The sequence below is a fragment of the Gobio gobio genome, assembly GCF_949357685.1.
Source record: "Gobio gobio genome assembly, chromosome: 9".
In the NCBI taxonomy this organism is placed as follows: domain Eukaryota; kingdom Metazoa; phylum Chordata; class Actinopteri; order Cypriniformes; family Gobionidae; genus Gobio; species Gobio gobio.
Window position 1 is genome coordinate 32,945,317 of NC_137115.1, and position 12,082 is coordinate 32,957,398.

General features: G+C 42.5%; 1 protein-coding gene across 1 annotated transcript in view; it reads left to right on the forward strand.

The window, feature by feature from the left end:
- Nucleotides 1–10,914: 10,914 nt before the first annotated feature.
- Nucleotides 10,915–12,082, forward strand: part of glg1b (golgi glycoprotein 1b) — a gene marked incomplete at its 5' end in the record, with an annotated part of 66,305 nt that continues 65,137 nt past the window's right edge. The window contains one exon of the mRNA XM_079825422.1: nt 10,915–11,250. Within this exon, the coding sequence (XP_079681548.1) occupies nt 10,915–11,250 (336 nt within the window). The remainder of the gene's footprint in view (nt 11,251–12,082) is intronic.

Here is a 12,082-nt window from a genome sequence, read left to right on the forward strand (position 1 = left end):
TTGTCGAGATACACGCATATCCGATGGGGATAGATTAAATGAAATTAGATTATATGAAGCAGTATTTGGAAACTATTTCAAACATGTTCACGGTATGTAGGTGGAAATTATTAAAGACAAAGACAGGGGTCACTTGTGCTTTTAGGGGGCACACTTTAACATTTATTTTAAGGGTATAGTTCACCTAAAAAAAATTATTCTGTCATCATTTACTCACCCTCATGTAGTTCCAAATATGACTTTCTTCTTTGGACATAAAAAAGATATTCTGAGGAATGTCTCATTGTTGTTTTGTTTTTTTTCTCCATACAATTTAATTAAATGGGCGCCGAAACAGTTTGGTTCCCAACATTCTTCAAAATATCTTATTTTGTGTTCAACAGAAGATAGAAACTCATACAGGTTTGGATGAACCTATTTTTAGGATTATTGGAAGTTAATGAAAGAATTTAAAGGAAACAGTAAAATGTTTATTTTGTAAATAATTTGTCAGTGATTTAGCTGAGCCAGACAATTATTTACAATACCAAAAGGCATATCTGTTTCTATTAAAATTATATGAACATCCTCAAATATATGTTTACCTGAACATTTGATTTGTTCAAAACAATTAAAAATAATATTTGACCAGTGGAAAAGAATGAGAATAATAATTCATTCTAAAACAAGACAAGGATAGTGAATGTTTTTTAGCATTGTAACGTGACCCAAATGGCCTTTATCTGTTTCTCATGTTTCATTTTCTGGTGAACTATCCCTTTAAAGTGGGCAGAATGCTAGATCTAATGCCAGTTGTAGCTGACGAAAAAACGCTCAAACTAATCGTGTTATACATTTTGTTGACTTGTGTACTTACATTATCCCACGTTTCCAACAGTTTAAATCCAGAGAAATCAGCTATTTTAATGTTCTGTGTCATTCCGTCACCTGTCAATGAAGTCATATTGCACATATCCATTAATGCTGCATTCCAGATGAGGTTGGACGTGGGAATATCCCAAATTAAATGTCCCAGACCTCAGTGAGTTCCAGTCAATCACACGTCACGTTCACATGTTGAATACATAACGTCGTTGACCTCAGACAACAGTATAAAAAAATTAATAAAGCCAGTTCGTGACCTCTTTAAACTAGCAAAAGTGGATTCAGACACGCCCTAAGTGCACCTGCACCATGCGCTTCAGACCATGCACTTAGATCGTTAAAATAGGGCCCATTAAATCCCATGTCCCATTCGATTACATGGAGAGGGCGGGGTTTATGAGCTAGGCCTACTGTGACCAGCCACCTTGGCTTCAGTTTTCAGGACTTGTAAGTTTGTGCGACACAGCTAGTGACATTGCTGGCAATTATTAACTTAAGCTAATTCATTGGTCAGGTAATGCCTATTTTTATGAGTTGACCTATATCTGCTGAACGCAATGTCCAAGCTTGACAAAACTTGGCACACATAGACAACAGGATATTCTGTGGATGAAAATTCCACCAATAGAAGGTGCTACAACAAAAAAACATTTTAACCCCGCAATCATATAGTTGAAAATTGGTATGTATCTTTTTCGGTGGTCGTCCTAACATATCCTCTAATATTATGGATACTTAAAGGCCCACTGAAGTCCCTTGAAACGCGCAGCGTTATTCAATGTGTTGATGTAATTTCCACTGAAACAGGAAGACAAGGCGGGACATATCAAGGATCCCCCTTTTAAAAAATAGCCAATAGCATTTAGTTTATCACAGCTCAGCCAGAGCCACTTGGCAAAACCGCATTTGACAGCTTATGACAGCCACAGTGTAATAGATTTTCCTTTTAGATTTAATATGAAACTGTTACTACAGTGAACATAGTTATGCTGTGGACGAATTTACTAATTTAAAATTTACGAATTTAAAAAGCAGCGTCAAGTGGTTCCACGCAACTATATTGAGTCATTTTTACAAATAACAATTAAGTTATATGAACAAAAGAAAGTAAAGTAAAGCTGAGCTGTTAGGTTAAGTTAAGCTGACAAAATGTCTTTAAGTAAATACAAACCATTTGAATTTGTCACTGTTACATAATATTTATATGTGCAGTTTAAATTATGTTATGTTAAATTAATGACTTGTTCTACAAGTGTATGTAGAAAACTATTATATATATCAAGAAGCATATATTTAGAAACGAAATTCATAATTAACTCAATTGAGAACAGGAAATCCATGCAATACTTATGAGTGGCCACACCCTAAACACAGGCACCACTCTTCTGCATAATGGTAACCACAAAGTTAAAAAACTCCTCTAAATGTCCAACATAACTGCACATAACACTAACATAAACTAACAACATCTTTCCCTTTACTGAAAAAGATAAAATAATACTTTAATCCCTAAATGTACTCTCCGAATGCAGTCCCTTGCAAAGCATGCTGGGAACTACAGATCCACTGCCCAGTTTGTTCGTTTCACTCAGCAATGTTAAGTTGACCGAACAAACACTTATTAAAGCAGCACTAGGTAGTTTTTGCTCTCGGGGTCCCCCTACAGTTGGGAAACAGTATTGTCCCCTACTACTGTCGTAAACTGTCATTCTACATCAGGGGATGCATCGCACGTGCATTTGTTGACATGACAACCATGATAGCCCTGAACACTGCCGGAGTTCACATGCAGGTGTTCTGCTTGCGTCGCGTGTGAAATGTCTTCATCCCAGGTACAGTGGCATATGTTTCAGCATGTCATATGAATATAATTTCATGGGTTTTATTTTTTTCAAACGCCAAATGATCGCGATGCTCACGTTTACAAGCCAGCGTCATTATAGTAGCCTAGTCTAATGGTTACCGTTTTACAGAATCTATATTGTCAGGGTTTCTGAAACTGAGGACCCAGAAGCAGATTGAACATCAAAGACTTTATTAACAAGACTCTAGACAGGGCACAACAAGGAAGTGGTAAGGTGTGAGTTCAAACAGCAGGGCAGGGGACAGACACCATGATGACAGGCAAGGAGGATGACCACTGAGACCAGTCCAGGGAGACCATGAAATTGACGATGCATGGAAGGCAACACCAGGCAGATGGTGGGACAACCCAGGCTGGAACACCAGGAAACTGAGACTTGATGTCCTCTCCCAGAATCAGCTCCAGTCTTGATTGCCAGGGATAAGGAGACAGTGGCCAAGGGAACTCAGGACAGGAACCAACACAAGACACACACACACACACACACACACACACACACACGACAAGACAACAAGAAATAAACAAAAGCAAAAATAACAACAAAGAATAGGGAAAATGCAACTAAGAAACAGAAATCTAAAAAGAAAACAAAAGATATAAATATATAATTTAAAAACAAACAAGATAAATACTAGAAATAAAAGACTGGAACTACAACAAAAATAAAACAAAATTGCAAACTTGCAGGAAACTAGAGAGAGAAAAATAAGACCACTAAACTAGAGGGAAACAAAATCAAAGTTAGAGAAAACCAAAAAATAAGGCTAGGGAAAATAAGGCTAAGAACAATAACTAGGCAAGAGCAACAGCTATCACAAGGACAAGATAAGCCAGACAACGAATGCAAACAAACGTAACGAACCAGCAAGGACATGAGGGAAAGTAGCACAATATAAAGGGACCAGAGCACATGAGGATCAGGTGAGCACAATTAGTGAAATGAGGACTAGACAAGGGGGCGTGGTAAAGGGAAACAAGGAGGCAGGACAAGAGGAACACACAAACAAAGACACAGCCATGTGCTCAAGCAAGAGACAAACAAAGAAACACTAAACAAGGACAAAACAGACAAGACTGTCAGGGCAGGATCCTGACAGTACCCTCCCCCCAACAGACGCCTCCTGGCGTCCACACTGGGCAAAGGAAAAAGAGGTGGTATAAATTGGGAGGGTGGGCGGGGAACAAAACTGGGAATACCAGGGCAGACAGGAAACCCGGGGGGCAGAACTGGGGAGGAAAATAATCCAGGAGAGTAATTAGGGACTGACCAGGGAGGTGCTGACTTTGGGAACCCATAAGGGCCAGGTAACAGGGAGGGCGGGATGGGAGGGGTAGGAACAAAATTAGGGGTCCTCCTGGGAACATGGGTTTGCTGTAATGGGTGGGGTTTGAAGGTGACCTTGGTGTCAGAAACAGTCTTAGGGAAAAGTTCTTGACTGGGGAAAGATTTAGGGAAGAACTCAGGGGCCATGACTGCATTGGCAGGGAAGGTGGATCCTTGGGGAACAGACTCAGGAAACAACCTAACATTCCTCAAGACTTCATGGACAGACACAGGACTAGACTCGGAGGCTGCGGAAAGGCCCTCCAGAGCTTCAGAGACAGACACTGGACTTGACCCAGGAGCGCCCTCCTGGGCCGCACTGGCGAGCTCGGGTAAAGGCTCGTGTGCGCCCTCCTGGGCCGCACTGACGAGCTCGGTAAAGGCTCGTGTGCGCCCTCCTGGGCCGCACTGGCGTGCTCAGGGACAGGCTCGTGTGCGCCCTCCTGGGCCGCACTGGCGAGCTCGGGTAAAGGCTCGTGTGCGCCCTCCTGGGCCGCACTGACGAGCTCGTGTAAAGGCTCGTGTGCGCCCTCCTGGGCCGCACTGGCGAGCTCGGGTAAAGGCTCGTGTGCGCCCTCCTGGGCCGCACTGACGAGCTCGGGTAAAGGCTCGTGTGCGCCCTCCTGGGCCGCACTGGCGAGCTCGGGGAAAGGCTCGTGTGCGCACTCCTGGGCCGCACTGACGAGCTCGGGTAAAGGCTCGTGTGCGCCCTCCTGGGCCGCACTGACGAGCTCGGGTAAAGGCTCGTGTGCGCCCTCCTGGGCCGCACTGGCGTGCTCAGGGACAGGCTCGTGTGCGCCCTCCTGGGCCGCACTGGCGAGCTCGGGTAAAGGCTTGTGTGCGCCCTCCTGGGCCGCACTGACGAGCTCGTGTAAAGGCTCGTGTGCGCCCTCCTGGGCCGCACTGGCGAGCTCGGGTAAAGGCTCGTGTGCGCCCTCCTGGGCCGCACTGACGAGCTCGGGTAAAGGCTCGTGTGCGCCCTCCTGGGCCGCACTGGCGAGCTCGGGGAAAGGCTCGTGTGCGCCCTCCTGGGCCGCACTGGCGAGCTCGGGGACAGGCTCGTGAGCGGGCACAGGGGCCGGAGCCGACACTGGACTTGGCACTTGGGCCGGGGCCGGAGCCGACACTGGACTTGGCACTGGGGCCGGGGCCGGAGCCGGAGCCGACACTGGACTTGGCACTGGGGCCGGGGCCGGAGCCGACACTGGACTTGGCACTGGGGCCGGGGCCGGAGCCGACACTGGACTTGGCACTGGGGCCGGGGCCGGAGCCGACACTGGACTTGGCACTGGGGCCGGGGCTGGAGCCGACACTGGACTTGGCACTGGGGCCGGAGCCGACACTGGACTTGGCACTGGGGCCGGAGCCGACACTGGACTTGGCACTGGGGCCGGAGCCGACACTGGACTTGGTCTCTGGGGCCGGAGCCGACACTGGACTTGGTCTCTGGGGCCGGAGCCGACACTGGACTTGGGCTCTGGGGCCGGAGCCGACACTGGACTGGTCTCTGGGGCCGGAGCCGACAATGGACTGGTCTCTGGGGCCGGAGCCGACACTGGACTGGTCTCTGGGGCCGGAGCCAACACTGGACTGGTCTCTGGGGCCGGAGCCGACACTGGACTGGTCTCTGGGGCCGGAGCCGACACTGGACTGGTCTCTGGGGCCGGAGCCGACACTGGACTGGTCTCTGGGGCCGGAGCCGACACTGGACTGGTCTCTGGGAGTTTTTCTCGCACGTCCGAATTTAAGGAAGTGGGGGTGGTGGTGGAAGTGACGTATATGCCGTAAAGCAGTCGAATTTTGTAGTTCTTTTTTTTCTCGGGTTACTACCTGAAACCCGAAGTTTAAAAGTACGATTAAAAACGATACAGACCCCGACAGGCTATGGCAGACGTGTCATTCAACCTATTGTAAGTCGATGTATCATCACAAGAGGTTTGAAAATATATTATTAAGGTTGAAAAGTTACCTAGTGCTGCTTTAAGTAAAGCTGACAATACTCATTTTTAGTAGAAACCAGTGTTGGGGCCTTACACGCATTACAAGTAACTTGAGTTACGTAATCAGATTACTTTTTCAAGTAACTAGTAAAGTTACGCATTACTTTTCAAATTTACAACAAAATATCTGAGTTACTTATTCACATTTATTTGACTGACAGCTCTCCTGCCCCCATGTTGAGAAAAATCGAGAGTAAGTGCAGAGGCGTTGTGTGTAAATGTGTTATTGTAGTTCTAGTCTAAATGTGAGCATTTATTCATCTCACTTGCACAATAAAGATTCAGTTCTCCTCAAAATGAATAAAATCAGTCAAATGCAAAATCTATGCAAACCTCAAATATTAAAACTATAAATGTTAAATAAAACAAATATTTTTATGCATTTAATCTACCTTTATTGACTAATGTCTTGCTGCTGACCTTTGATGATTCAGTTAAACCGTGAGCAAATATTATATATTACTAGGTTTTTTTTTTTATTGGTAAAACTTTTTTCTCCTGCGTCCTATTCTTCCATTATCCAGAATGGCAGCAAATTTTTACCTCAGCCTGAGGCTTATTATTTCAGTTTTAGTATGAAGCGGTCATTACATTTGCACAAAAAAAGGACTTTTTTTGCTATTAAAAAACAATACAAAAAAACAAGCCCAGCCCAGGTGAGAAAAAGTAACACAAAAGTAACGTAACACATTACTTTTCTTAAAAAGTAACTAAGTAACTCAATTAGTTACTTTTTAAGGGAGTAACGCAATATTGTAATGCATTACTTTGAAAAAGTAACTTTCCCCAACACTGGTAGAAACAACTCAGTAAATCTAAGTAAATCTAATTTAGTTACATGAGTTATTTAAGTAATGTAAACAAGGATGATTTGAGTACAACTAACAACAGTGAAAATTAATTTTTTTGAATTAAAGTTCTGTAATGCTGCGTTCACACCAAACGCGAATTGAGCGTCAGGCGCGAGTGATTTCAATGTTAAGTCAATGGAAAGGCGCGTTGACGCGCGTCTGGAGGTCCCGCGGCGCGGAAGGCGCGTTACGCGCGGCGCGAAGGACGCGAATCCGCTTCATTCGCGCGTCCAGTTCGCGCGAATGGCGCGAATTGGACGCGAATTGAGCGTCTTGCGCGATACGCGCGTTACACGCGAATGGTGCTTTTGTGCATTCACGCGTTTGAAGCGAATTCGCGTCTGACGCCCGAGTTGAAAAATTTGAACTTTGGCGTCAATTCGCGCCGCGTTAACCAATCAGGAGCCTGCTCGCTGCTGTCACGTGGTAAAGTGACGTGTATGAGAAACCCTGCATAAATTAAAAACAGTACTATTGTGTCACAAAATGTAGTTTTAAGACGTTTTCAGGTGGGAATGTAATTGTTTAAAGCTCAAATCTGTGGTTTATTTATAAAGAGAGCGCCTATTTAAAAAAAATAATCTTGTGTTTTTGGAGTTGTGAGATCCAGGCGATCACCGGGCAATCACTGCTCATAACCCCGGCGAAGGCAGCCTTTCCTCGGCCAGTCCTTCTGGCGTCTGCCGCTGGCTCTGATGTCCTGTAGTGGTTCGTTTTGTGTAGATCTAACGGCCGAGCTTTGCTCTCATGAATCTATAATTTGTTGTCTGCCAAATCGTTTTGACTGAGGGCAAAGAGAAGTTTAATAACTTTATATTTTAAGGATATTTAAATATACATGTACTGAAGATGATGTAGGAGTTGCCTGGACCACATTTGTGTGGCTATTAATGCTTAATATATATGTTTAATGAAAATGAAAAGAGGCAGAGTGGTGTTTTATGACATATTTCTCCTGGAGTGTCTTGAACGCGCGTCAATTTCGCTTCCAGCGCTCGATTTCTACGCGCGTCCAATTCTCTGCTGACGCGCGAATGCATTCAAAATGTACGCGCGTGAAACTAGACGCGGTAGACGCGATTTTGACGCTCAATTCGCGTTTGGTGTGAACGCAGCATTAAAGTGTGTTATCTTTTCTACCCGTCAGTGCTGTTTAATGCCAAGTCTGTCTAACCAAGTCAGATTCGGTTTTATTTTAAGAAATGTATTCAAAAGAATTTCAAAAAGAAGAGACCATTTTATTTGTCTTCAAGATAATATATTACAACTTTCTGTTAAGACTTACTTATTTAGTGTTGTGGTATGAATAATAAAACAAATGTGGCCCCAATATCCTTATCCTTGAAAAAAAAAAAAAAAAATTTTTTTTTTACAATGTAGGAAATGAAGGATATGACTATGACTATCAAAAAGTATTGTCTGAACCTACGCTGGAAATGAAATATGGAGGCTGGACCTCTTGGAACTTTAATCGAATGCCCCTGATATATGAAACACTGAATGGTTTTACATTGCATTATATGCAAGTATAAAAGCAATGAAAAGCAGTAAAAATACATTCCCAAAAGAAGTCTGTCTGATGTGGTTGTGATGTTCTACATCACAAAATTTATATAAAATTTACTTCTCGTTTTTGTAATCAGTCATCATTTTAAAATAGTAAACTGACCTATACATCCATTAAAACTTAATTGGATAATTTAATTCGTCCAAGAAATGTCATCCGATGTCAAAGCTGAGCTGTTGTTGTCCTCAGCCAAAGACGGCACGGTCAGAGAAGTACTGTTGTCCCGTTGCTCTTGTCTGGGAATATCTTCATCAGCATCATGCACCGTGCTGAGGGAAGACGCAGGTGTGCCAGCTATACAATGAACTATTGTCGGTGTCGATGACTTCATTAACATCCTTCAAAGCGGTGTGAAATGACACACAGCTGTCCATTGAAGTGCTCTCTGTGTTGCTGTTTTGTTTAACTTCACCATCAGAGCATGTCTCAGGCTGTTGGCTGCTGTCATTTCTGCACTGACTGTTGGGGATCGATGGGTATTTTCCTGGATTTCCAAGAAAATATCCTTCTAAAGAACTTCCCTTTCTTCTTCTTTTCTACTCTCTCTGGTACAGGCCTTGCTGACGTACATGCAGCAGCATCTTGCTCTACTACATAATTGTGAGATTAGCACTGGCCCATTGCACCAGGTGTCTCTCTTGAAATCAGAAGCTTGTCAAGTCGACTGAACAGATATCACAGATCAAATTAAATTCGACAAATTAAGAGATATAACACAGATCGAAGATATAACACAATTTGAACAAAACAAAATTCTGTAAAAAAAAGATGGACAACACACCTTCACTCTCTCTGCCATAGAAAAGTGAAGCCGCGCTGAAATCGGGACTCGAGTCTGCGCAGTGGTGAGTGTGAAGTGGAGCCACGGTATCAAGGCCCCGCCCACATTCCCAGAATCGGTTAGTTAGTAGTATTGATTACTACAGAAATACTCATTAGCTGCGTTCCATTCGACAGGGTCCCTACACAGTGTTCAAGTGGACTTCCCTGACAATAATCGCTCATTTGGAACTCCCTGCAACATCATCAAAGGAAGCCGACGCTGGGGCCGTGCACATTATGATATAACATAAATAAATATTGTAATTTACTTTACTTTCAAATTGAAATCATATAATAGGCCTATACATATACAAAACACAAAGTATGTATCTAAAAAAATATAATCAAAACATTGACTATTAACAGATTTGAAGCTGTACTGTAACTGTCATTCAATATGAAAATACATTTTTGTTTTTAATCAATGGTCTTAGCAATTGTAGCTGTCTCGTGCACTTTCTTGCACGCGCAGCTGCATAGTAAACATTTCCTGATCAAACGTTGTATTGTTAACATTAGTTAATGCACTGTGAACTATCATGAACAAACAATGAGCAGTTGTATTTTTAATTTTAATGTTAACAAAGATGAATAAATACTGCAACAAATGTATGACAAATGAGACCTTATTGTTTTATTTAAAGGGATAGTTCACCCAAAAATGTAAATTCTGTCATCATTTACTCACCCTCAGCTTGTTCCAAACCTGTATGATTTTCTTTGTTCAGCTGAACACAAAATAAAATATTTTGAAAAACGTTTGTAACCAAGCAGAAAGAGCAACCATTGACTACCAGAGTATTTTTTCCCCTACTAGTATGTTAGTCAATGGTTGCTCTATCTGCTTGGTTACAAACATTCTTCAAAATATCTTCTTTTGTGTTCAGCAGAACAAAGAAACTCATACAGGCTTGGAACAACTTGAGGGTGAGTAACGTTAAATGATGACTGAATTTTAATTTTTGGGTGAACTATCCCTTTAAGACACTCATTTGGGTGACACTCATTTATGAGGTGATACTGTAAAATGTTAAGCCTGTACCTGTTTCCTCTGTGCCTGTCGATTCAATGTTCAAAGATGATAAATCAACCTAAAAATGTCATATTTTAACTCATTAGTTCCATGATTTTATGTCTGGTGATTTACCTCACACCACAGACAGCACACAAAATGTTATGGTTCACATGATCTTTCAGTAGTAAAAATGTAGCTGATGTCCTAAATCATCTGTAGTCAGCAGTCAAGTGAGTCCTATCTAACTCATCAAGTTTTCTGAGGCGGATTCGATTTACTTATCCCACTATGAAGAAGGCCCAACTGATATATCAATTTAGTCTTGCAGACGTTGCTTGGTAACCTTCCTGGAGTGTCTGTTACTTAATTTAATTAATATTCATGATCCATGCCTTCCACATAGTAAGATTATTTTATTGGACAGCATCAGGAGACTTATTTACGAACGTGAGTTATATAGCCAATCAGTAAAGCTTACTAGATTACGTCACATTACGTAATTCATATTCATAAGAAAGCCTTCGCCGTAGTAGGGTTGGCTGGTCAGCGCTGTCTCTTCAGCAGCAGGAGGAGAGAGTGGAGCTAGATTCAACTGTTGTGGCCGAAGATGGCGTCGTGTAGACGTGTTCAGCTGCTTCTGCTCCTCATGTCTCTATTCCTCCTCACCGTACAGGCTCTCAAACCTCTTCCAGGTTTCGGGAATGTGCATCCCCCGGCTGTCGCCATGAACCAGCAGTTCAGAGCCGCGCTACCGAATCCCGGGAATAACGGCGCTGCTGCTGCTGCTGCCGCCGCCGCGTCCTCCGGTTTTCAGTCTAGAAGATCCACCGGCTGGAAGCTGGCAGAAGAACAGGCCTGCCGGGACGACGTGACCCGGCTGTGTCCAAAACACACCTGGACAAATAACCTGTCTGTGCTGGAATGCCTGCAGGACAAAAAGGAGGTGAGCAGGATTCCTGATAATGATGCTTTTTTTGGTAAATAGTATGTATTTAAAAATTACTAAATACAAAAAATTATATTTGTATACAATACATTTTATATAAATAATTGTTAATATTTTTATGATAATTTTTGGTAGTATTTTATTAGTAAATAAGTTAATAATACTAATATATAAATTATATATATATACTAGTATTATTGTAGTACTGTATTATTATTATTACTAACTTGAAGTTGGGTGAATATTTTGTTTTATCTCCTCTCATTTGGCTTTTTTAATTTCACACTGATGATAAGTGAAGTAGACAAGCTTTCCATATCTAAACATTTTTGTTCAAATATTATCTATTCATTTTGTTGCTGATATTAGGCTCCATGAAATGCCTTGTTGAGTACAGTTTGGCTGTCTTCCCTGTGTTGACCAAGGAGGTCCATAAAAATATCTGATAAAAACTCTGTTAGCATTCTGTTTATCTCACGTGCAGTTTCTCAGTTCTGCTGCCAAGCTGTTTTCAGCCAATCATTTGAGCTGTGAATACCACTACCATGTGACTAGTTATTACGGAGCTGCAGGGAAATGACATCCTGACCATGATTTTTGGCTCTCAAAAACAATTGAATTTTTCTCAGTCTTTAATTGCTGGTGCATAAGTAAATGTTTATATACAAGTACGTAAACGTTCTTATTTTCCCCTGGCTTTATACAGCTGCACAAACACAGACCTTTAATGTGGATGGAACTAATTAAAGAACAAGCTTAAAATCTACTAACTAGATTTGTCTTTTGTAGTTTGCCGTGCCGTGCTGGTTTGCACAGTGGCCGATAGTGT